Source organism: Chiloscyllium punctatum, chromosome 1 (assembly GCF_047496795.1).
Source record: "Chiloscyllium punctatum isolate Juve2018m chromosome 1, sChiPun1.3, whole genome shotgun sequence".
Lineage (NCBI taxonomy): Eukaryota > Metazoa > Chordata > Chondrichthyes > Orectolobiformes > Hemiscylliidae > Chiloscyllium > Chiloscyllium punctatum.
The window spans coordinates 83,924,791-83,952,151 of NC_092739.1; the positions used below are offsets into that span (position 1 = coordinate 83,924,791).

At 41.4% G+C, this 27,361-nt stretch overlaps 1 protein-coding gene across 2 annotated transcripts in view; it reads left to right on the top strand.

The window, feature by feature from the left end:
* Nucleotides 1–27,361, top strand: part of tusc3 (tumor suppressor candidate 3) — a 387,960-nt gene that overhangs the window by 150,096 nt on the left and 210,503 nt on the right. The window contains exons 5-7 of one of the 2 annotated variants that reach the window (XM_072569980.1): nt 218–358; nt 4,065–4,154; nt 6,389–6,451. In XM_072569980.1, the coding sequence (XP_072426081.1) occupies nt 218–358; nt 4,065–4,154; nt 6,389–6,451 (294 nt within the window). The remainder of the gene's footprint in view (nt 1–217; nt 359–4,064; nt 4,155–6,388; nt 6,452–27,361) is intronic. The other variant, XM_072569989.1, reaches the window with a different exon arrangement.

The window sequence follows — 27,361 nt, forward strand, 5'->3', positions numbered from 1 at the left end:
GTTTGGGATACATCAACATTTTTGAGTTGTTGTAATATTAAAAACATCTTACCAATTTCTGAGAACATATTTGCACTTAAAGAGTTGGATTGATTATTCCCAGAAACTTGCATTAAAATTGAGTCTGGCTTTTGCATTTCAACTGCAATTCACATGAAGAGACATACATAAGGCAGTCCTTGTGGATGATATGAATGTTTTCTCTTTTTTTTTACAGATTCGTGTATTCAGGCCTCCTAACTACTCAGGAACCATTGCCTTAGCTCTTCTAGTTTCACTAGTAGGTGGTTTATTATATCTACGGAGAAATAACCTAGAATTCATCTATAACAAGACAGGATGGGCTATGGCTGCTTTGGTATGTATCCACATGACGTGGAGTTAAATTGCCATTCCAAATCTTTGTTGTGAGTTTAGTGATGTTGTATTAAGTGGTAACATTAATTGTAATTGTTATTTTCTCTAGTTTTTAAAGAGATATTTAAGGGTTTGTACCAGTCCTGAAACAGAATACTGAAGAAACACAGCAGGTCTGGCAGCATCTGTTGAGAAAAAAAAGTTTCAAATCCAGTGACACTTCATAAGAACACATGTCAGAACATCTGTTCCTACATCTCACTCTGCCTTTCACAGACACTCAAGAAAAATATATCGGACCTATGATCTTCCTGGATAGTCCTCAAGAACATGCATTTGTGAGCAACTCTATGACAGTGGAGCCAGACATTTCTGCCTTTGATTAGCAATATCCCTCATTGAGTCAGGAGGAATTTCAGTTCAAGCATCATGACTCTTTTTGTGGCTTACTGTCGTCACTTCAAAAGAGCACCCTGATGTTCACCCAAAGAACACCTAAAGCTGTACCCAGCAAAACATGTCAAATCTAGGTCAAAGTACCATATCCTGGGTACTTTACTCAGGCAGGGATGCGAGCACTACACAAGAAAACTTCCATCTGGATTCAAGACATCCCTATATAAAAAGTTGATTCCCAACTTTTTATTCTGAGAGAATGGGCCTCCAATATAAAGCTATACATAATTTGACAATGACTGGAATATCTCACCTTGAATTGTTAATACGAAAATTAAAAAGTATTGAAATTTCCTTTTTGAGGCAGGTTGTTAGGGTACTTAGTATCCGACTTTTAATTGATCTAGGTGGACTTGGTGCCGATACTGAAACTGCTGGATAAATGGAAAATAATTCTGTTTCATCCACAATCAAGACTAGATCTCACCTGAGTTAATACAAAATACCATGTAAAATCCATTGAACAAATTTGGGAACAGATGTTTCTTCTGGAATTTGTAGGATCAAAAATACATCAATTGTGGTTGCTGAAAATTGTATCTCAGATATCCCAGGACAAATGCTGCTGAATTGACATAGTTAACAGACTTGGAGGAAAATCTTTGTATTTAATTCTGAAAAACTGATACCCATGCTCCTGACCATACTTCAGAACAGCAGCTCTCTGCAGTATAGACCGCAGACCACTTATTGGCAAAAGACCCTGTGGAGCACATACCAGTCCTTCTCCAGCTGCTTCTACTTACCACCATCGAAAATCTAATCAAAATAATAGGATGGATAACACTTATTACGATGAAACACCAATGAGGAAATACCTAGTTTCAGGCTGGAGGGCTTCAGTCTCATGTTGGAAACCATATTCAGCTGGTTTTCAGAAGGGCAAAAATAATTGATAGTCTGTTACACAGGGGCAACACCAGCTGGTCGTGAAGTACAGAGGTCAGTAATAGCTGTTAGTGAATTGCACAGGGGAACACCAGACGGTAGAGGTGGAGGTGGCCTCTACACCTGGTAGTGAATGGCAGAGGCACAACTGCAGCTGGTAGTGCGTAACACAAGGGAAACATCAGCTGGTATGACAGAGTAGCAACATCAGCTGTACAGAAGGACCAACAATAGCTTGTAGTGAATTACAGAGAGTCAATGCCATCTGGTTGTGAAGTGCACAGGGGCAATGCCAGGCAGCAGTGAGTTAGAGTGGGGTTACGCCAGGCAGTAGTGAATTACAGTGGGGCAGCAGTGGATGGCAGTGCATTACAAAGGAGCAACACCATGATGTCCAGTTTTGCAGAGGGGCAACAAGAGCTGGATGTGAATTTGAGTGGGGCAACTCCAACTGCTAGTCAATTAGAGTGACCACAACAGCTACTATTGAATTTTGGTGGGGAAACAAAAGCCGGTAATGAATATTTAGATGAGCTAGCAATAGCTGGTAGTGATTTGCACAGGGGCAACATGTGGGCAATGAATTATGGGCAGGTCAATATTAGTTGGTATTGAATGCAGCGGAGCCATAGCAGATAGTGAATTACAGTGCAGCAACAATAGCTGGAAATAAACAACACTGGGGATGTATCTGCTGTTCTTGCATTACGTGGAGGCAACAGCAGCAGGTTGTGAATTACAGAGGGACAACAACCGCTGGCAGTGTTTTACAGACAGTAGTTAACTACAGAGGAACACCGTAGCTTCTAGTGAGTTGCATAGGAGCAATAACTACTGATAGTACAGAGGGCCACAACAGCTGGTAGTGAATTAGAGCATGACACCAAAAGCAGCAGTGAATTACAGAGGGGCAAAAAAAAATTGTAGTGAATTACAAAGGGACACCAGCAGCTAGTACTGACTTACACATGCTCAACAACAACTGATAGTGAATTGCAGACAGTGGTGAGCCACAGAGGAATACCATAGCCCATAATGAATTACACAGGGGCAATAACCATTGATAGTACAGAGAAGCAATGGTAGCTAGTAGTGAATTATAAATGGCAACAACAGCTAGTAGTGAATGGCACAGGAGCAACAGACTCCTGGTAGTTTATAACACCTGACAACATTTGGCAATAGTATTGAAGACTTGCACTCCAGAACTTGTCACTCCCCTGTCTAAGCTGTTCCAATACAGTTACAACACTAGAATCTACCCAACAATGTGGAAAATTGTCCTATCATGTTCTGTACACCAGAAGTAGGACAAATCCGACCTGGCTAATTTCCACCTCATCATTCTCCTCTCTATCATCATTAAAGTGATAGAAGGTGTCATCAACAGTTCTATGTACCGGCAATTGCTCAGCAATAACCTGCTCGTTGATGCCAAGTTTGGGTTCTGCTAGTAGCAGTCAGCTCCTCACCTCGTTGCAGCCTTTGTTCAAAAATGGACAAAAGTGCTGAATTTCAAAAACAAAAACTGAGTTTGCTGGTAAAACTCAGCAGATGTGGCAGCATCTGTGGACAGAAAGCAGAGTTAATGTTTCAATTCTAGTGACCTTCATAATTACAGCTTACTACAGCTTAGCAAGTCTATTAACGAAAATTAACAGTGGCCTCATTTTCCTGGTTGACTCTAATAGAATTTGCCTATGCATGGTGTGGGCTTTTAATGACAAATCCATCTGCCTCTCTGTCATATATGTCAAGTTGTGTACTTTGAGTTCTGCCTGAGATATTCAGTTGTTCAGTATTTTCAAGGTTGTGATCAATAGATTTTTTGGACTTGAAGAGAATTAATAGATTTGGGGATTTGGCAGGAAACTTGAAATTATTGTCCAAAATCAATCATGATCTTATTAAATACCCAAAGTAGCTTAAAGGAATGTCTGTCCTTCGCTACACCTATTTATTGTATTATAATGACCTCCATTGCCATCTCTTTTATGATAGAATGCTGTTGCTACGGTTACTACAAACATTCTCTATATTTCCTGCAGCTACACCTTTCAAACTGCTGCAGAATTTTTTTTGTGCTTTAAGGATATCGATGTATCTTTACACATTGCTGGTTGGTGCAATATTTGGATTGGCACCTATTGCAATTATCCATGTGTGTTTACCAGCTGTTAGGAGGCAGCTCCGATTTGACAAGTCGTCTAAGTTGAAATATTAGGTCAAACCTGCTTCATTCTGTCATTGGACCATGAATTCATAATGCCAGTTTCTTTTTGCTAAGGTTTGGAAGTTGCCATATATAAATTGGGACTAACAAAGTAAAGATTGATTTTTAGTCCATCCTTATTTTTTCACAGTGTGTGGTATTTGCCATGACTTCTGGACAAATGTGGAATCATATTCGAGGCCCTCCATATGCCCATAAGAACCCACAAAATGGTCAAGTGGTAAGTGATTTGCAATTAAAGAATAAAAAGTGATTAGAGTGAATTGACATTGAGTCTTGTGGTTTCTGTGTAATGTATTTATTAATTAAACTGGTTTATTAGAAATTCTTGAAAGTTACTGAGTCTATTTATGAACAAAAGAGTGATTACAACACAGGAGGCTATTCAATCCATTGAGTCATGCTGGCTTCCCCTAGAATAATTCTGCCACTTACATTTTACTGGTGTATTCCTGTAGCCCTGTAAGGTAATTAATTCCCCTAAAATATCCATTCAGTTTCCTCTACCAATCATAGAACATAGAAAAGTGCAGCACAGAACAAGCCCTTTGACCCATGATGTTGTGCCGAGGTTTAATCCTGATGTAAAATATAGTAACTTCTAGTAACGCACCCCTCAACTCACGCACCCCTCATGTGCATGTCCAGCAGTCACTTAAATGTTCCCAATGACTCTGCTTATTTATTGTCTGAATCCATTACTGTTGGAGGCAGCACAAGTCATTTTATTATTTTGGCAAAAACTCCTCTTTATATCCACACTGCAATCTTTGTTTTTCCAGTTAAATCGGTATTCCAAAGCTTTACCTTTGCTTACCTTAAATAAATCTGTTGGCAGCCCTGTACAACTCTACTCAAACCTCCCTCCATTTTGGAGCAGATTAGTAGCTCAGATTGTAGATCAAGTTGTAAATTTGCTTGCTCTGCTGGTTGATCTGTTCTCAGATGTTTTATCACCATGTGAGGTAACATCAGTAAGCCTCTGGTGAAAAGTTGGTGTTCTGCCCCGCTTGCTATTTATCTGTCTCAGTTTGTTGTGGTAGGTGATATCATTTCAGGTTCTAAGAGGTTGGTAAATGCGGCCAAATCTATATGTTTATTTATGGCGTTCTGGTTTGAATGCCAGGCCTTGAGGGATTTCCGTCCATGTCTTTGTTTAGCCTATCTCTCGATCGATGTATTGTCCCAGTCAAACTGATGTGCCTCTTCATATGTGTGTGCATGGATATCAGTGATAATTGGTCATGTTTTTTGATGGCTAGTTGGTGCTTATGTATCCTGGTAGCTTGCTTCCTGCCCGTTTGACCAATGTAATGTTTGTTGTAGTCCTTACAGGGTATTTTGTATATGACGTTTGTGCTGCTGGTTGTTGGTACGGGATCCTTTAAATTCATCAGGAGCTATTTCAGTGTGGTGGGAGGTTTGTGGGCTACCATGATGCCTGGGGCAGAAGTAGTCTCGTCATCATCTCCGAGGTGTCTTTGATGTATGGTAGGGTGGCTAGAGTCTCTGAGCGTGTGTGTCTTCCTGTTTAGGCAGTTTGTGCAGGAATCGGCGGACTACACTTATCCGGTACACTCTGTTCCTGAATACATTGTATAGGTGTTTTTCTTTGGCTTCTCATTGTTCCTGGGTGCTTGTTTAAATAATGTCCTGAAGCAGCTCCATTTGTGGATGTTGGGATGGTTGCTCCTGTGGTTGAGTATCTGGTCAGTGTGCGGCTTTCCTGTAGATGCTGGTCTGCAGCTCTCTATTTGTTGTTTGTTCTACTGTGACTTCTAGGAAGGGGAGTCTCTTATTGGTCTATTCTTCTTTGGAGAACTTTATACCAATAAGGATGTTGTTTGTGCGTTTCTTCTAATTCATTGCATTTTGTGATGACAAAGGTGTCATTCACATTGCGGACCTGAAGTTTGGGCTGGATCATGGGAAGTGCTGTTCATTCTAACCTCTGCATAATTACTTCTGCTAAAAGTCCGGATATTAGTGATCCCATAAGCGTTCCATTCATTTGTTTGTAGATTTTGTCGTTCAAGATGAAGTGGGTTGCGAGGCACAGGTCTGCGAGTTTGAGGATGTCATCTTTGCTGATGGAATCAGTGCTGTCAGGCATTTGTGTCCTTGGTTTATCTATCAGTGAGGCCAGTGTTTCTTTGGCCAATGTGATGTTTATTGATGTGAATAGGACCATCCGTCAAAGGAAACCATGACCTTGTCATCCTCTATCTTGGTGTCTTTGATAAGGAATTCCTGGGTGGAGTGGTTGGAGTGGCTTGAGTTTTGGTTTGCGTTGCAATTCCTTTCCGAGTGTGTACCAAGAGGTGAGACTCTGGGTCTGAGGGAGTGGTGGGGGGGGGGATCCTTTGTTTATGTACCATTGGCAATCCATGTGTTGAATCCTTCAGGTTTCATTCTTCGGAGGTCTGTCTTGTTAATTTCATCTGTCTTGTGTAGTTTCCTCAGGGATGCTGTAATGTGGTTTTCTATCTGTGGAGTCGGGTCCATCACCACCTGTTGGTAAGTATCAGTATCTGAGAGTAGTGTGTTTACTTTTTCAATGTATTGTGTTTTGTTCAGGATGATGGCCATGTGCCCTTTGTCTGCCAGGAGGATTATGATATTTCTGTCTTTTCTGAGTCCTTCTGGAGTTTCCTTTCCAGTGTGTCGAGGGTGTTCCCATCTTCCTTTCTGCTTCGTGTTGGTGTTGCTGTCTGTCTGATGGTCAGCTGGGTTTCTTCCGTAAGTCAGTTGCCTTTCAGGGTGGATTCCAGTGCTGCTAAGAAATCCTTTTTTGTCCACATCCCTGTGGTTGAAGTTCATCCCTCATACTAGGACGGCTTTTTCCATGTTTGTGACTGGTTGATCAGACAGGTTCTTTATCCGAGTCTCTAAATTGTCTGCGTTATTGCTATGTGTGAGCTTGGCCAGTTTTTCCCATAGGGCTAGTCTTACCTTTGTCTTGGTCTGCTGTTGTTTAGTGTTGATGGCTCCTTCTTGTGTACTTGTTCATTTATGGTTAGTCACATTAGTGTACAGAGTTTTTTGGTGCAAAATTTCTCGTTCGCATTTGTGGAGTTGGTTGTGGGCATCATTTATCATTTCTCGTAGCATTCTGTGGACATTCTGTTCTGCTGTTCTCCTGGTTTGTGGGGTGTTGACAGGTAGTTTGTATTTGACACATCATGATAATACCAGTTTCCTGAGACATTTGTGTACACCATACACCAAAGACATCTCAGAGGTGACGACCATACTACTCTGCCCCAAGGCATCATGGTAGCTTACAAACCTACCACCATACTGAAACAGCTCCAGATTAATTTAATGGACCCTGTACCAACAACTAGTAGAACGAACATCATATACAAAATATTCTCCAAGGACTACAACAAACATTACATTGGACCAACGGGCAGAAGCTAGCCACCAGGATACATGAGCACCAACTAGCCACCAAAAGACATGACCAACTATCACTGGTATCCATACACACAGGTGAAGAGGGATACCAGTTCGACTGGGACAATACATCGATCGAGGGACAGGCTAAATAAATACACGCACGGGAACTCCGAGATGTCTGGCATTCAAACAGGAACTCCCTGGACCCATTTACCAACCTCTCAGAAACAGAACTGGAAATGATATCACCTACCACAACAAACTGAGACAGATAAAAAGCAAGTAGGGCAGAAGAAAACCAATGCTTCACTGGAGGCTCACTGATGATGTTACCTAGCATGGTGATAAAACATCTGAGAACAAATCAACCAGCTCAGCGAGCAAATTTACAGTCTTGCCTCCAGTCTTTCCTCGCTCCATGTTGAACAAACCCAGATTCTCTGATATAAAGTGTAACTAAAGTCTCTCAGTCCTTGGAACCATTCTCATAAACCTCCTCTGCACTCTTTCTGAGGTGTGGCAACCAAAACTGACTGCAGTACTCAAATGGAGCCTCATCAGAGCTTCATACAGTTAGAACATAAGTCTCATACATGTTAAGCAGCAGAGATTTAGGTAGGTTAATCATAACTTTCCTGTTTTTGTTTTCATTACCAACGATGTATGAAGACCAAGATCTCATATGCTTTGATACCGTCTCTCCCAGCAGATCTTATTGCTTTCATATATCTTTGCAGCTGAGCCACCAAGTCTCTTTGTTCTTGTATGCTGTTTATAAGGATACTATTAAGTCTAGATTGCTTCTCCCTATGTCTGCTGCCAAAAGTTATCTCTTCACGCTCTTCTATTTCCCTGATATTTTTCCAATATGATTATTCAACAGGGAAATCTACGTTGGAATTATAATAGCATGAGAATTGTATCATACAAATTAAAAGCACTGAATAAGGCCATCCAACTCAATGTGTTTGTATTGGCTGAAAAAAAATTACTCACACTTTACAGTTCTTACTGTGTAGCCTTATAGATTACATTATATGCATCTCAGAAGGATATCTAAGTACTTCTTAAGCTGTCAGGGTTTCTAGCTCCAACACCGTTGAGATGGATGAATTATAAATCTCAAGTATCCACTGGATTAATTTACTGAAGATATGGGTGTGAAACCCATTCTGGCAGATGGTGAATTTTGAAATCAGTTAAAATCTAGAACAAAAAGTTAGTCTACTTGCGACTATGAAACCACTATTGATTGTCATAATAACCCATGTGGATCAGTAATGTCCTTCAAGGAAAGTGAGGACCTGTGGAAAAATGGGTGGTAAGGATTTCTTTAGATTTCCAATCTGGACTACGTGACTTCAGGCCACAAAAATATGGTTCACTCTTGACTATCCTCTGGAATGGCAATAAATGTCTGCCTTGCCAGCGACACCCACAATCTGTAAAGACCTTTTAAAAATCAATTTTCTTCCACACAAACTTGTACCATTTGCACTTTTTTTATTCATGCCACCGACATATAATTATGAATAATTTTTAAAAATGAAAAACACAGAATCTTCATATTAAGCCTTGTAAAATATCACTAGAAACTGACTTTAAGTCACAAAAACATCCATCGACCATTTAACCAATTTTGGATCCCATGGTGTTTTATTTTTCAAACCAGTCTGTCATGTGGGACCTTTGCTAAAATCCATGTAGACTGGATCCAAGACACTCTCTTTGTTAACCCACCTTGGTTGTTCAAAGAAATTCCATCAAGTTAGGCAGACATGCCCCTCCCTTAAAAATCCACACTGACTACACTTGATTAATTTGTGCCTTTATAAATGACATTTAATATTATTCATCACAATTTTTTCAGCAATTAATATTTAGCCCAAAATCAATATTATGCAAACAGATTATTACATTGGTTTTGTGGGATGTTGCTAAAAATAAATTGGATACTGCATTCTCCAAATTGTAACAGTGACTGTTCAAAAGGTATTTCATTGGATATAGATTGTTTTAGGACATCCTAACGGTGTTATATAACTGCAAGTTAGTTTCTTTTATTAACTTCCTGCTCCTTTCTTAAACAGCTTTAAGATGTAAGCAATCGTCCAGCTTTCTCGCACTACCCCTGTAGCCAAGGAGGGTTGTAAATTGATGAAACATTATTACCTCATTGCTTCTTTTAACAGCCTGGAGTATCTCGGCTCGGGACATTGCTTTCCTATACCCTCTTGGGATGTGGTGTTAGTTGCTAGGCCAGCATGTTTCCCATCTCTAATTGCCCTTGTGAAGATGGTGGTTAACTGCCTTACTGAACAGTTGCAGTTCTTGAGGCATAGATATATCTGCAGTGTTAATATGATCGGTGTTCCAAGACACTGCCTCATTGACAGTGAAGGGACGACAATATATTTCAAAGTCAGCATACTGTGTGACTTGGAGGTAAACTTGCAGGTGACGATGTTTCCATGAAGTAGCTGCACTTATCCTTTTAGCTGGTAGAGACCATGTATTTGAAAGGTGCTGCCTAAAGGATCATGGTGAGTTACTGCAGTGCATCTTGTTGATGATACACAATGCTGTCACTGCAATTTGGTGTTGATTGTTACTTTTAAAGATACTAAATTCCTTAATATCTCCTCTCTTACTGTTTTATCTCATTCAGTATTTCTCACTGCTTATCTTGCTTACTGCATCAACCTGTCTATCCTGTCTGCATGATATCCAGGGGACTCTTGATGAAAAGTGATACTTTTTTTATGGATATGTGTTTTCTTCTGAATTCTCACTGTTTCTTCCTTTAAAATGTTTCCCATGTCACTGATTATGACTTACACCCAAATAGCTGATTACTCTGAACTTGGCTAAATTGCATTGTAAAGTGGTCTTCCTTGAATTGAGAATTTTTACTCTTGATCTATCTTTTTTTCTTTATCTCTGTTTAATCTAGCTGAATCATGATCATTTCTACCAAAATACTCCTTATTGTGCTGCCAAAATACTCCCTACTGATATCCCTTTCACCTGCCTTGCCTCACTCCCTAAAACTAAAGGGAGAACTTACAAGTTTCAAAGGAGGTACCATCTACTGCAAAACTAGAGGCAACACCATGGTTGTTATTTTTCAGAGGATAAATCGAATTAAGTTCCAATTGAGAACCTATCCGTCAGTTGTTAGGTTTCCTGGCTCCTGTATTGTAAGTTAGCAGCATACACTGGTGACCCCTGAAAATCCTAATGCTGGGTTGATGAATCACTCAGTGACTGGCAGCTCAACGACATCCAGTGCCACTGGAAATACTAGTATTGCGGTGTGGCCTAAACTAAGCTCTCTCGCTCTCGCTCTCTCTCTTCCCCCTCCCCATACAGTGTCATATGAACCAGAAATTCACATCTACTTGCATCAATTGCCAGGTCCTCCTTATCTATCTGTTGATCATCCATTGCCTCTGCACCTGAACACATTTAAGCTGTTGGTGACAACCCCCTGAAACATGCACTGCTCAAGCTTCCAAAACCAGAGCTCAGAATCCTCCAGCAGATTACAATTTTGTCATGTGTAGTTGTCCAGGGACAAGAAGGATCCTCGAGATCCAACTTGGCACACAATGTGTTATTCAATGTGGCTGAGGTGTAGACTTTTATTTCCACTTTTACAGGTCCACTGGGTTTACTTTGAATATTAATAACTAAGGCAGTTCTAACACAGCACATACCCAATATTCTTTCTTAAAACAAAATAAGCTATACAAAAATACTACAAACAAATATTAGCCAGAATATGCATATAATCGTAAATGAGCCTGTTTACGTGGACTTGTCTGAGGATCAGACCAGAACAGGTGATCAGCCTACTTTTTCCCAACCTTTAATCAGTGATAAGACAACCTTCTCCCCAAGCTAGCTAACGGTGCTCTAAGGCAAGCCTTCTTTATACATTTTCCATTCAAAGAGGCTGTACATTTAAAATTTGATGCTATCCAGTCTTTGGCAATAATCACTTTGACCCTCAGCAAACATCTTAAATGTGTCATCTACCACTGAGTTTAATTAATTGCTCATTAAGACTTGCTTTTCTCTCCCTGGAAAGAAACTGAATCTTGCTTTTAATGAACTTGGATGTCAGCTTTATCTTGCTCTTGCTTTATGTTATCAAATCATCCTTGTGGTATTTACACCACATAACTTTGACAGTAACTAATTGTGAAGTGCTAAGTGGTCCACACTGTCACATCGGATTCACTGTGTCTGTTATAAACAGAATTTCACCTTTTCCAGACTTACGAAAACAGTTCAATTCATTACTGCTAAGTCACAATAGTCAATTTAAAGAAACATACATTCCTTCAGCAAAACATGAACACATTAAAGCTTTTGAAAGCATTAGGTCATCATCAGACTTTGTTTTTTTTTCATTTTATTTAATTCCATTTTGGCTAAGTTTTAGGCTACTATCTACACAAGTGCCCTGCCATGCCCCTCTATGAAGCTATTAGACAATAGACAATAGGTGCAGGAGTTGGCCACTCAGCCCTTCGAGCCTGCACCGCTATTCAATATGATCATGGCTGATCATTCCTAATCAGTATCCTCTTCCTGCCTTATCTCCATAACCCTTGATTCCACTATCCTTGAGAGCTCTATCCAACTCTTTCTTAAATGAATCCAGAGATTGGGCCTCCACTGCCCTCTGGAGCAGAGCTTTCCATACAGCCACCACACTCTGGGTGAAGAAGTTTCTCCTTATCTCTGTCCTAAATGGTCTACTCCGTATTTTTAAGCTGTGTCCTCTGCTTCGGCACTCACCCATCAGCGGAAACATGTTTCCTGCTGCCAGAGTGTCCAATCCTTTCATAATCTTATATGTCTCAATCAGATCCCCTCTCAGTCTTCTAAACTCAAGGGTATACAAGCCCAGTCACTTCAGTCTTTCAGTGTAAGGTAATCTCGCCATTCCAGGAATTGACCTAATGAACCTACGCTGCATTCCCTCAATAGCCAGAATGTCTTTCCTCAGATTTGGAGACCAGAACTGCACACAGTACTCCAGGTGTGGTCTCACCAGGTCCCTGTACAGCTGCAGAAGCACGTCTTTGCTTCTATACTCAATCCCTCTTGTTATGAAGGCCAGCATGCTATTAGCCTTCTTCACTACCTGCTGTACCTGCATGCTTGCCTTCATTGACTGGTGTACAAGAACACCCAGATCTCTCTGTACTGCCCCTTTACCTAAATTGATTCCATTTAGGTAGTAATCTGCCTTCCTGTTCTTGCCACCAAAGTGGATAACCATATATTTATCCACATTAAACTGCATCTGCCATGCATCTGCCCACTCACCTAACTTGTCCAGGTCACCCTGTAATCTCCTAACATCCTCATCACATTTCACCCTGCCACCCAGCTTAGTATCATCAGCAAATTTGCTAATGTTATTACTAATACCATCTTCTATATCATTAACATATATCGTAAAAAGCTGCGGTCCCAGCATGGATCCCTGCGGTACCCCACTGGTCACTGCCTGCCATTCCGAAATGGAGCCATTTATCACTACTCTTTGTTTCCTATCAGCCAACCAACTTTCAATCCAAGTTAGTACTTTGCCCCCAATTCCATGCGCCCTAATTTTACTCACTAACCTCCTGTGTGGAACTTTATCAAAAGCTTTCTGAAAGTCCAGGTATACAACATCTACTGGATCTCCCTCATCCATCTTCAGAGTTACATCCTCAAAAAATTCAAGAAAATTAGTCAAGCATGATTTCCCCTTCATAAATCCATGCTGACTCTGTCCTATCCTGTTACTATTATCCAGATGTGCCGTAATTTCATCCTTCATAATAGACTCCAGCATTTTTCCCACCACTGAGGTCAGACTAACTGATCTATAATTTCCTGCCTTCTCTCTCCCACCTTTCTTAAAAAGTGGTACAACATTAGCCACCCTCCAATCCTCAGGAACCGACCTCGAATCTATTGAAGTCTGGAAAATAATCACCAACGCATCCACGATTTCCCGAGCCACCTCCTTCAGTACCCTGGGATGTAGACCATCAGGCCCCGGAGACTTATCAACCTTCAGACCTAACAGTCTCTCCAACACCAAATCCTGGCAAATATAAATTCCCTTAAGTTCAGGTCCTTCAGCCACTGTTACCTCAGGGAGATTGCTTGTGTCTTCCCCAGTGAACACAGATCTGAAGTACCCATTTAATTCTTCTTCCATTTCTTTGTTCCCCGTAATATATTCCCCTGTTTCTGTCTTCAAGGGCCCAATTTTAGTCCTAACCATTTTTTTGCCTTGCACATACCTAAAAAAGCTTTTACTATTCTCCTTTATATTATTGGCCAGTTTACCTTTGTGCCTCATTTTCCCTCTGCGTATTTCCTTCTTAGTAATCCTCTGTTGCTCTTTAAAAGCTTCCCAGTCCTCCATTTTCCCACTTATCTTTGCTATGTTATACTTTTTCTCTTTTAACTTTATATGTTTCTTAACTTCCCTTGTCAGCCACGGCCACCCATGCCTCCTCCTGGGATCTTTCTTCCTTTTAGGAATGAACTGATCCTGCAACTTCTGCATTATACACTGAAATATCCGCCATTGTTCCTCCACTGTCATCCCTGCTAAGGTATTGCCCTATTGAAATTTGGCCAGTTCCTCCCTCATAGTCCCATAGTTCCCTTTATTCAACAGAAGGACTGTCACTTCCGACTGTACCCTCTCCCTCTCAAATTGCAGATTGAAGCTTAATGTATTATGGTCACTACTTCCCAATGGCTCCTTCACTTCGAGGTCCCTGACCAATTCTGGTTCGTTACACAATACCAGATCCAGAATTGCCTTCTCCCTGGTAGGCTCCAGCACCAGCTGTTCTAAGAATCCATCTCTGAGGCACTCCACAAAGTCTCTTTCTTGAGGTCCAATACCATCCTGATTCTCCCAGTCTACCTGCATGTTAAAATCCCCCATAACTGTCGTAACATCTTTGCGACAGGCCAATTTCAGCTCCTGATTCAACTTACATCTGACATCCAGACGACTGTTTGGGGGCCTGAAGATGACTCCCAAGAGGGTCTTTTTGCCCTTAGTATTTCTCAGCTCTATCCACACTGACTCTACATCCCCTGACTCTAGGTCCCCCCGCGCAAGGGACTGAATATCCTCCCCTACCAACAAGGCCACCCCACCCCCTCTGCCCATCAGTCTGTCCTTACGATAGCACATGCAGCCTTGAATATTCATTTCCCAGGCCCTGTCCACTTGAAGCCACATCTCAGTTATCCCCACAATATTGTATCTGCCAATTTCCAAAAGAGCCTCAAGCTCATCTATCTTATGTCTCATGCTTCGTACATTCATGTATAGTATTTTTAATTTGTTACTGCTCTCACCCTACCCATCAACCCCTATTTCACTCAACCTTACAGCATGATCCCTTTCTGAATTTTCTGCTTCATTGATACAGTTGTCTTTCTTAACTTCTCTTGTTCTAACTTTCCCTTCAATTTCCTTTTTAAACATCCAGCTTGTCCCCTCCTCCCCGCTACTTAGTTTAAATATAGCGGTGTTGCAGTAGAAAACCTGCCTGCCAGAATGCTGGTCCCTAACCTATTAAGGTGCAAACCGTCTCTCTTGTAGAATTTATGCTTACCACAAAATATACCCCAGTGATCCAAGAACTTAAATCCTTGCTTCCTGCACCAGTTCCCCAACCACACGTTCAAGTCCATTATCTCCCTGTTTCTGGCCACACCACCCCGAGGAACTGGAAGCAAACTGGAGATAACCACCTTGGACGTCCTGCTTTACAGCATTCTTCCTAGTTCTCCGAAGTCCTGCTGTAGTATGTTCCTCCTCTTCTTCCCGACATCATTTGTGCCGATATGTACCACCACCTCTGGCCCTTCACCCTCGTCCTTGAAGATTTCCTGCACTCTGTCCGCGATGTCTTTCACCCTGGCACCAGCAAGGCAACACACCATCCTTAAACCCCGTCTGCTGCCACAAAAACCCCGGTCAGTTCCTCTCACGATGGAGGCCCCTATTACCACGGCTCTGTGTGATGTCCGACTCTTCCGCTCTGCCTCTGCGCCAACGTTTGATTGACAGACCTGGCCGCCTTGCAAACTGACAGTGTCATCAGTCTCTACTGTTTCCAAAAGCTTCAACTTGTTCCTGACAGGTACTTCGCCCGGGGTCTCTCGCACCTGTCTCCTCTCTGCCTTCCTCATCGTCTGCTCTCTTCTGGCAAGATTGGTGTAATAACCTCGCTGAAGGTCTTGTCCAGAAAGATCTCGTTCTCTCGGATGAGCCTAAGGTCCTCAAGTTCTTTCATCAGTGCTGCAATATGCTCGGTCAATAGCTGAATGTGCTCACACTTTCCACAGTTATACGAGCCAGACACACCAGAGTCGTTGACCTCCCACATCAAGCACGTAGCGCACTGAACCAGCTGGGCAGTCATGTCTTCACCCTCTTCAACTGTGGCGTAATCACTTCACTCAACCTCCTGAGCTGAAGCCTCACTCTTCGATCTGATCTTCCTTAGACCCTCTTTTTGTGGCAAGTCTGTGGACCCTACTTTGTAGGGCCTGGGGTGTAGAACACACCCACTGTAATAGCAATCACTTACCCTCCCGACTGGCTTTGCGCTCCGCCTGAACTTCCGCCCAGCTCCCGCCGCTCTCTGCTGCGAAAAACTATTGTCTAAACTAATTGACAGTAAATTCATCTGGAACTTTGATTCTCTGCTCTCACTGACTTTCTGTCACTGTTTTCCCTTGGGCTTGCTTTCTCTGTGCTCACTGTGTTTTGTGATACTTCTGTGGAATATTCAATTTACTGTTCAGTTTAATGATGGTGAAAAATGATCTAATGCATTAATATTATGACCCTCAGATGCAGCACACTCATCTATTTGTGGCTTTTTTAATTGGGTGGACCTGCATTGAGCAGAAACTTTAAAGTCTTGATTAAAAAGACAAACTATTATTCACTAGTAACAGCTCATGCAGGGTTAGCAAGTTTGGTACCTAAAAGATTTCCATCCCATTCCCACTCTGTCTTCCCTCAGGTGATGTCTGTCATACACTTGAGCAGCCACCTGAGGCTAGAGCTTGAAAGTTGTTGTGTGGCATAATGTAGATTTTTAAAAAAATGCAAATTCTTTAGTTGTAGAGATTTGTGCCCAACATAAATGCTGGTGCATATGTGTTGCAAATGGGTTTCACAGGTATTTATGGCTTACTGACATCTGCATAAATATTGATGATACATGTGGAGGCGAATGCATTGGGAAAAAAAGATGCTGAGGCCAAATCATCAGTCTGGAAGCAAATCAGATTGTAGCGTGTACCAAATCAGATCCAAGGGACTTCAATGCATTCATAAGTTAAGGGTTGGGTTGATGGCTTTGGTGTTTTGTAGTTTTCTTTACACCAGTATATCTGCATTGTTTCAGAATAACAATATTCTTTCAATTGTAGTGAGGGGCAGTAATTTCTTTTGCTTATCCATATCTTACATGCAATGAATGACAATTACAAATTTGATCTAACCACTCTGTTAAGCAAAATAAATGTACAAAACATACCCCCATTTTTGAACTCCATGAATAAATGGAAATAACTTCAACAGTGTCATCTGGTATGATTTTTAAATCTGTTTTTCTTCAGTTAATGCATTTTATTTCATTATCATTATCTCTATTCTCTTAATATAAGAAGCAAGAGTAAAGCATTACAAGTTAATCAAGGTTATTTATTAAAATCATTATGTAAACTACACAAGTTAGAAATAAGCTGAGGCATTATTGCTCTAGGTATCCTGAGCAATGGCGTCATTGTCAGATTTTATTTTTCCGACCTCATTCCATAAAGCTATAAGACATAGATGCAGAAGTTAGGCCATTCAGTCCATCAAATCTGCTCCACCATTCAATCATAACTGATCAGTATTTCAACCCATTTCCCCACTTTCTCCCCATAACTTGTAAGTCCATAAGACATAGGAGCAGAAATTATTCACTTACATTGTTGGGACATTTTAAATTTGAAAATAAAAGTATTATAAAGACTTCAGTACAGGACATTGGTTAGGCCACTGTTGCAATATTGCGTGCAGTTCTGGTCTCCTTCCTGTCGGAAAGATGTTGTGAAACTTGAAAGGGTTCAGAAAAGATTTACAAGGATGTTGCCAGGGTTGGAGGATTTGAACTATAGGGAGAGGCTGAACACACTGGGGCTGTTGTCCCTGGAGCGTTGGAGGTCAAGAGTGACCTTTATAGAGGTTTGCAAATCATGAGGGGCATTGATAGGATAAATAGGCAAAGTCTTTTCCCTGGGATCGGGGAGCCCAGAACTAGAGGGCATAGGTTCAGGGTGAGACAGGAAAGATATAAAAGAGACCAATGGGGCAACTTTTTGACACACAGGATGGTACGTGTATCGAATGAGCTGCCAGAGGAAGTGGTGAAGGCTGGTACAATTGCAACATTTAAAAGGCATTTGGATGGGTTTGTGAAAAAGAAGGGATTGGAGGGATGTGGGCCGGGTGCTGGTAGGTGGGACGAGATTGGGTTGGGATATCTGGTCGTCATGGGCGGGTTGGACTAAAGGGTCTGTTTCCATGCTTGTACAACTCTGACTGTATTTTAAAACAGTTTTTAATTTTTACCTTGAAACAAATGAGTTAAGCGTGCACTTGTTATCACCATCAGAGATTTCCAGTTGTTATCACTTTTGTTCCAATCAATAACATTTATTTATTTGTACTGGAAATAAAAAAAACATTGCAATAATGAATACAAATTTAAAGTGTACGACAGTGTGAATTAAAAGATCAATCAGAAGCGTTATATTTTATGTTGACTCTCATGTGGTGAGATGGTTTGGGGGGGGTGGTGGGAGCATGGGAAGTAGTAGTGATAATTTTGTGTCAGTTGTAGCTCAGTTGGCAGCATTTCTTAATCTTAAGTTTCAAGATTGATTCAGTATCCCACTCCAGGGCTTGAACACAAAATTCAAAGCCGACATTCCAGTGCAATATTGAAAAGGTGCTGCACCATAAAATGTGCTGTTTTCTTTTGCAGGTCAAGACATTAGCCAAGGCTTCTCTCAACAATTACCTGCTCACGTTTGCTCAGTTTAAGTGTTATTATGATTGTTCAGCTCCTGACCTCATCACAACTTTGGTCAAAACAGCGACAAAAGAGTTGAACTGAAAAGATGAAGTGAGAATGACAGACCTTGAAATCAAGGTAGCATTTGATACAAGCACAGAACTCCACAAAAGTACTGAAATGAATGCAAATCAAGGTGAAAAATGTGGAATCATACTTAGTAGTTGTTTGAGGTCAATCAACTAAGTCCAAGGATATCACTGCAATAAGTCCCTTATGCAGATATTTTCTCATCACTCTGTTTGGAGATGTTTTTCCACACTTCTGCAGTAGAAGGGACTTGAACCTGGGTCTCCTGGCTCAGAGATATGGACGCTACCACTACATTACAAGAGTTCTCAAGTTGGTTGGGCTAGTGCTAGTGTCCTCACTGCCTTCAGCTAGTTCAGTAATAATCTTCCCACCATCATATGGTCAGAAGTGGAGATGTTCAATGTTTATAGCATAATATTAAGCACCATTCATGATTTGTAAGAACAGTATGAAAATAGGAGTAGGGCATTCATCCTTGCAAACCTGCTCTGTGATTCAGTAAGATCATGGCTGATCTGCTTCAGACCTCAACTCCTCATTCATCCCAGCACATTCTTGCTCTCAACTCCTTGGTATTTTTAAAATCCATCTACCTCCTCTTCAGATACTTTCCGTCATCCAGCCTCCACGACTTTTTGGGTAGAGAATTCCAAATAATCACCACCCTCTGAGATAAGAGATTATCTTTGCAGCTCAGTACTATATGAATGTGCCCTTATTCTGTAAGTAGTTCCCCTAGTTTGAGATTCTCCCACTAATGGAAACATCTTGTCAGCATTTACTCTGTCAAGCACCCTCAACCTTTGTTCTTCTAAACTCTAATAAATGCCAAATATATTTAACCATTCTTGATAAGTCAACCTCTTCATCTCAGGAATCAGCCTTATGAATCTCTTTTGAATTGCCTGAAATACCAGTATTTACTGAGGATGAGTGGACCAGGGTTTCCCAGAAGGAATGGTCCCTGTGCAATGCTGACAACGGAGGGTAGGAAAAAATGTGTATAGTGTTGGCATTCATCTGGAGGTGGTGAAAATAGCAGCTTATTATCCTTGGATTTGGATGCAGGTGGGGTGGGAAGTGAGAACCAGAGGGACCCTATTGATGATGTTACAAAGAAATGGGGTGAGGGCAGAAGCGTAAGAAAGCTGTCAGACATGTCTTAGGGCCCCCTCAACCATGAATGCAGGGTATCCTCGTTTTAGGAGAAAGATTTATATTTCTGAGGCCGTCCCCTCAGAGGGTGACATCCTCAAAACAGATGTGACAAAGACAGAGAAAACTAGTGAATGCAAGTGCCTTCAGAGGAAGCAAGGTGCGAGGATGCATCATCTGAGTAATGTGGGAATTGGTGAGTTTGTGCTGGGTATTGGTAGGCAGTCTGTCATCAGGAGTGGAAACAGATGTTGAGGAAGGGAAGAGTCAGAGAAAAAACAGATAAAGGTAAGAGCAGGGTCAAAATTGGAAGTTTTTCTTCTTTTCTGTTCTGAAGATGAATTTTTGGTCTTGGAACATTAACTGGAGCCTAGAAGGTTGAAGGGTGACCTTGTGGAGGTTTATAAAATCACAAGGTGAGTAGCAAAGGTGTGGCACTCCCGAGGTGTGGCATTCAAAACGAGAGGGCATATTTTTCAGGTAAGAGGAGAAAGATTTAAAAGGGACCTGAGGGGCAACTTTTTCATACAAAGGGTGCTTTGTACATGGAATAAACTGCCAGAGGAAGTGATGGCTGCAGGTACATTTACAACATTTAAAAGACGTTTGGACACATACATGAATAGGAAAGGTTTAGAGGGATATGAACCAAATGCTGGCAAGTGGGACTAGTTTAGTTTGGGGAATTTGCTTGGAATGGACAAGTCAGAAGGGTTTATTTCCATTCCGTGTGAACCTATGACTCTATAACTCTGCTTTATTTCCATAGATGCTGCCAGGCCTGCTGAGTTTCTCCAGCAGTTTGTTTTTGGTTCAGTTTTTGTTTCAGATTTCCAGCACTTGCAGGTTTTTTTTTGTAATTTAGTTGCTGAACATTCACACAAGGTTGTAAATGCACTTTGAACAAAAGAGCATAAGTTTATAGAGTCAGAGAGATGTACAGCATGGAAACAGACCCTTCGGTCCATCCCGTCCATGCTGACCAGATTTCTCAACCCAATCTAGTCGCACCTGCCAGCACCCGGCCCATATCCCTCCAAACCTTTCCTATTCATATACCCATCCAAATGCCTTTTTAAATTTTGCAACTGTACCAGCCTCCACCACTTACTCTGGCAGCTCATTCCATACCCGTTCCAGCCTCTGTGTGAAAAAGTTGTCCCTTAGGTCACTTTTATATCTTTCCCCTCTCACCCTAAACCTATGCCCTCTAGTTCTGGACTCCCTGACCGCAGGGAAAAGACTTTGCCTATTTACCATATCCATGCCCCTCATAATTTTGTAAACCTCTATAAGGTCACCCCTCAGCCTCCGACGCTCTAGGGAAAACAGCCCCAGCCTGTTCAGCCTCTCCCCACACCTCAAACCCACCAACCCTGGCAACATCCTTGCTAATCTTTTCTGAACCCTTTCACATAATCTTTCCCATCGGATGGAGATCAGAATTGCAATATTCCAACAGTGGCCTAACCAATATCCAGTACAGCTGCAACATGACCTCCCAACTCCTGTACTCAATACTATGACCAATAAAGAAAAAGCATATCAAACGCCTACTTCACTATCCTATTTATCTGCAACTCGACTCTCAAGGAGCTATGGACCTGCACTCCAAGGTCTCTTTGTTCAGCAACACTCCCTAGGACCTTACCATTAAGTGTGTAAGTCCTGCTAAGATTTGCTTTCCAAAAATGTAGCACCTCTCGTGTATCTGAATCAAACTGCATCTGCCACTCCTCAGCCCATTGGCCCTGTTGTAATCTGAGGGAACCCTCTTCGCTGTCCACTACACCTCCAATTTTGGTGACATCTGCAAACTTACTCACTTTACCTCTTCTGCTCACATCAAATCATTTATGTAAATTACAATATGTAGAGGACCCAGCATTGATCCTTGTGGCACTCCACTGATCACAGGCCTCCAGTCTGAAAAACAACCCTCCACCACCACCCTCTGTCTTCTACCTTTGAACCTGTTCTGTATCCAAATGGCTAATCTCCCTGTATTCCATGAGATCAAACCTTGCTAATCAGTCTCCCATGGGGAATCTTGTCGAATGCCTTACTGAAGTCCATATAGATCACATCTACCGCTCTGCCCTTATCAATCCTCTTTGTTACTTCCTCAAAAAACTCAATCAAATTTGTGAGACATGATTTCCCATGCACAAAGCAATGTTGGCTATCCCTAATCAGTCCTTGCTTTTCCAAATATATGTACATCCTGTCCCTTAGGGTTCCCTCCACAACTTGTGGGCAGCATGGTGGCACAGTGGTTAGCACTGCTGCCTCACAGCGCCAGAGACCTGGGTTCAATTCCTGCCTCAGGCGACTGACTGTGTGGAGTTTGCACGTTCTCCCCGTGTCTGCGTGGGTTTCCTCCTGGTGCTCCGGTTTCCTCCCACAGTCCAAAGATGTGCAGGTCAGGTGAATTGCCCATACTAAATTGTCTGTAGTGTTAGGTAAGGGGTAAATGTAGGGGTAGGGGTATGGGTGGGTTGCGCTTCGGTGGGTCGGTGTGGACTTGTTGGGCCGAAGGGCCTGTTTCCACATTGTAATGTAATCTAATCTAAACTTGCCCACCGCTGACGTCAGACTCACTGGTCTATAGTTCCCTGGCTTGTCTTTACCGCTCTTCTTAAATAGTGGCACCACATTAGCCAAACTCCAGTCTTCCGGCACCTTACCTGTGACTATCGATGATAGAAATATCTCAGCAAGAGGCCCAACAATCGCTTCTCTAGCTTCCCACAGAGTTCTTGGATACACCTGATCAGGTCCTGGGGACTTATCCACCTTTACCCGTTTCAAGACATCCAGCACTTCCCTATAATCTGGACATTTTGCAAGATGTCACCATCTATTTCCCTACAGTCTATATCTTCCATATCTTTTTCCACGGTAAATACTGATGCAAAATACTCATTTAGTATCTCCCCCATTTTCTGCGGCTCCACACAAAGGCCGCTTTGCTGATTTTGAAGGGCCCTATTCTCTCCCTAGTTTACCCTTTTGTTCTTAATGTATTTGTAAAAACCCTTTGGATTCTCCTTAATTCTATTTTCCAAAGCTGTCTCATGTCCCCTTTGTGCCCTCCTGATTTCCCTCTGAAGTATATCCCTACTTCCTTTATACTCTTTGAAGGATTCACGCGATTTATCCTGTCTGTACCTTAACATGCTTCCTTCTTTTTCTTAACCAAACACTCTATTTCTCTGGTCATCCAGCATTCCCTATACCTACCAGCCTTTCCTTTCACCCTGATTCTAGTTATCTCATTTCTGAAGGCTTCCCATTTTCCAGCCGTCCCTTTACCTGCGAACATCTGCCTCCAATCAGCTTTCGAAAGTTCTTGCCTAATACCGTCAAAATTTTAAAAGTAGAATCAAAAATTATTTTTCTTGTGTAGGTTTGTTTGAAAGATCTTATTACCAATATCCCTTTTTATAGCAATATCACAATGAAGTATCACTCCTATTTTCACTTGAAAATTTCTAATCAACTGACAAGGTTTCAGGTATTTTCTTTCAATGACTTTCTGCATATTCACTAGATGTGATTTGCCCTGTGTCTCAGACTAACTCACTTTTACTGAACTGAGAGAAAAGCCCGATGTACTTGTAATACTGATGAAAACAAAAGCCATTAACAAATGCTGTTACCTCAACATTGAAATAGCCAGTAAATAAAATATTTCAAGCTCTCCGAAAAGAACACCAACATTGATATTCATGACTGGATGAGTTTGCTACCTTTTATTTAAATGTCGACAACATACTTCAAGTCCAACACTTTAATCATGAGGCGAAGTATTGGCAGAGGAGAATAGCAAGCCAATCCTGCATTCCAAATCCCTGTCTCACAGGTCATCTTGCTTCTCGTGCGGAAAGAATTGACCTGTTCTGTTACATGAAGATCCACAGGAGGCGCTTACGGCTAGAGTAGATGTAATCCTTGAATCGAGGGACAGCTGATGGGTGTGGTGATGTTGATATTAGCAGCCCTGGAGAAAGGAATTATGAGGAAGTGAGATTTGGAAGACTCGGTCTGTGCTACCACATTCGGTTGATTCACTCAGTGTATTTGAGAAGCACAAATTTATTTTTGGCTGGTTCACAGTGATGAAAGGTGAAAGCTCATGAATTTTGATTGTGAGCTTATTTTGCACTGGGGCTTTTTCATTTGGCTGTTTTTTCAGAAGATTGCAGCTACTTTTCTTTTTAATTTTAAGCCATCTTATCTATGAATTTTAGACGCTTTTAGATCTACCCTGCAATCAGTTTGATTTTCTGATAGATTTTGTGTATTTGCCGAGAAACAAGAATCCTCTGTACTGCAGCTACTGGATTTATCACGTGATTTCTCATGATCCTCCTCATCTTTGGAAAAAGGGAGAATATAACACCATGTCTTTCATTTAGGTTTGTATCAAATGTATTTAACAGGAATAGAACAAGCAAATAGTAGCAGGAGTACAATACATATTTTTACAACAAATTTTAAGCTAACTAAGGCCATGAGTGGTAGAAAATCGTATGGTTTTGTGATTGCTGTGCAGAGCTATGATTAAAGTAATAGTCATGCATAGCAGTTTATTTCTTTTTCACATTTTCTGTGGAGTCTTCACAGCCTGCCTTTCTTTAAAGACTTTAAATAGACTCTTTGATTTGAACAAAACAGCATGATAAATGCATTCAAAAAAGTGAATGGAGAAGCAAATTTAATGATTGACAGCTTTTTTGAATTTAACAGATAATCAAACACATATTTAAACAAAATCCACCAAATGTTTGCATCTGAATTTATTGTCTTTATCCTTCCGTCAGACACTAAGCAAGCAAAATAAGTGTGAACAATTATCAAAACGAAATCAATTCTATGCATTACGTTTTTTTCTTTTCAACTATCTATGTGCCATGACATAATTAAATTCATCAATACCAAATTTCAATAATGTTCAATCTTTTTACAGTGGTGCCAGCTTATTGACAAGTTTTAGATGCTTTTAGGTCTAACCTGGAGTCAATTTTATTTTCTAACAGACTTCCAGCTTTCTTCTCCATGTGGTATGATCAATTGTGACAAAATCCAATGCTGAAGTGTATTGGTTATTATTTAGATTTATGCATTGGTTGTGAAAGCATTGGCTAAGCTGCACTTGTTGATTATCCTGTGATGAAGGGTGCATAATAATTGTTATTGACATATGGATTTTAGAATAGAGACAGATGGATATTGATTAGTTCTGTGAAAGGTTCTTTTAAAAAAGAACAGTCATACAGTCCATACAGGACAGTGTCTAAATTCCTGAAGAAGGGCTGATGCCCGAAACGTCGATTCTCCTGTTCCTTGGATGCTGCTTGACCTGCTGCGCTTTTCCAGCAACACGTTTTCAGCAGTGTCTAAATTTTGTCAGAAAGCAGTTGACTACAAACCCATTGTGGTGCTCCTGGTAGGATGTTTATATTATTGGGTTTATAACTGATAGGACGAATATGTAAGACAAGATGTGAGAGACCGGTATATGTCATTCGTGCATTTTACCATTTTTCCATTCTGGGATTGAAAGATGAGCAAGATTTTAAAGACAGACAGTGTTGAGTTTAGAAGCAAGTTTATTTGCTACAAGGGGATTAGGGCAGTTCAGGGCTAGTTACCTGAGCAAGTGGGTTTACTTAGTAGAAGTTCCAAAAATAAAAGAGTTCACAATCTGTGTCTCATTGTGGCTCTGATAACGATTTAGTACAATTTTGTAGATTATTAGATCCAAGAAAGCTTAGGATCCCATTTTGGAGAATGCCCTGTTGGCAGATTTAGGAAAGTCTGATCAATTTTGTTCTATAGCCCATAGCAAATGGACTGTAGCAAACAGGAAAGCAAATAGGGTGGCATGGTGGCTCAGTGGTTAGCACTGTAGCCTCACAGCACCCAGGGACCTGGATTCAGTTCCAGCCTCCGGCAAATGTCTGTATGGAGTTTGCACATTCTCCCCATGTCTGAGTGGGTTTCCTCCCACAGTCCAAAGATGTGCGGTCAGATGAATTGGCTAGGCTAAATTTACCATAGTTTTAGGTGCATTAAGTCAGAGGGTTACTCTTCGGAGGATCGGTGTGGACTTGTTGGACCAAATGGCCTGTTTCCACACTGTAGGGAGTCTAACCTAATCAAAATAACTGTCAAAAGTCCGTTAAGTATTGGCTAATGGGATACCCAGCCACTTAGAGTCATAGAGCCGTACAGCATAGAAACAGACCCTTTGGTCCAACTTGTCCATGCTAATCAGGTATCCTAAATGTATCTAGTTCCATTTTCCAGCAGTTGGCCCATAATTCCTCTTAAACCCTTGCTATTCATATACCCATCCAGATGCCTTTTAAATGTCGTAATTTTACCAGCCTCCACCACTTCCTCTGGCAGTTCATTCCACACACGCACTACCATCAGCGTGAAAAAAAGTACCTCTTAGGTCCCTTTTAAAAATTTCCCCTCTCATCTTAAATCTGTGCCCTCTAGTTTCTCAACCCTGGGGAAAAGACCTTGTCAATTTACCCTATCCATGTCCGTCATGACCCCTCAGCCTCCTATGCTCCAGTGCAAATAGCCCCAGTCTGCTCACCCTCTTCCTATAGCTTAAACCCTCCAACCCTGGCAATATGCTTGTAAATATTTTCTGAACTCTTTCAAGTTTCGCAACATCCTTCCGGACAGCATTCATCTTGATAGGCGAGGTTGCAGGTTTTCTGATTGATTGACAACCATGAATTCCCGGGAGACCAAGTGATAAGCTGCTTTTGCAACATCCTTTCCTGATGTCAGCCATTTTACTGAAGATAAGTTTGGAGTTGACAGGGGATGCCCACAGTGTGTGCTGGGCAGCCACCAGTTAGGCTCATTAAGAGTCATGTTTAAATATGAATTTAAGTGGTGAATTAGGATTTTCCAATCAGCCTTATTTTGCAACACAATGGGGTTGTAATTTGACTGCCCAAAACAGGGCACCTAACAGCTGGTCAAGTGTACCAGCTCTGCAGGAAGACCTGTAAATCCACCATGCCTGTCCAGCTGGGAATTACAGCCGCCTGTGGTGACCATTCTCCCACCTGTCCTACTAATTTCCTGGCTGTTTTCTCTAATTTTTCCAGAAACACATGAAAATATTGTGGCTAAGGCAACATATATTTGTTAAGGCACTCCGTCAGTTAGCTGGACACTTCTCTAAAAATGAAAAGCCTCTTGCGCACTGTCACCTCAAATTGGACAGGAAACCGCTTTTCATGCTAATAAAGTGGGTGCCCATGTTAAACTTTAACAAGTGACAACTTCCCATGGGAACAGGTTTGGACCTGGAAACAATCCTAATATGTGCTTCCCACTTCAAAGTGTAAATTTAGTCCATGGTCTTCCATTATTTGATTAGATGAGCATTTTAAAAAGTTAACAGTTGGTCTACATATTAATGGCCCTCTTCCTCAGTATCAAGCTCAGTAATGTGGGAAATAGTAGTACTGCTTCTCACTTCAACATGTGTGAAATGAAAGGAAAGAAGTTGGATATTTACAAAAAACAACTTAATGGGGGATTCAAGATGGCAGCGACCCAGTAGGTCTGCTTTGCTGGAGCTCTGTACCAAAACCCAGACAAAGTGGGGCAC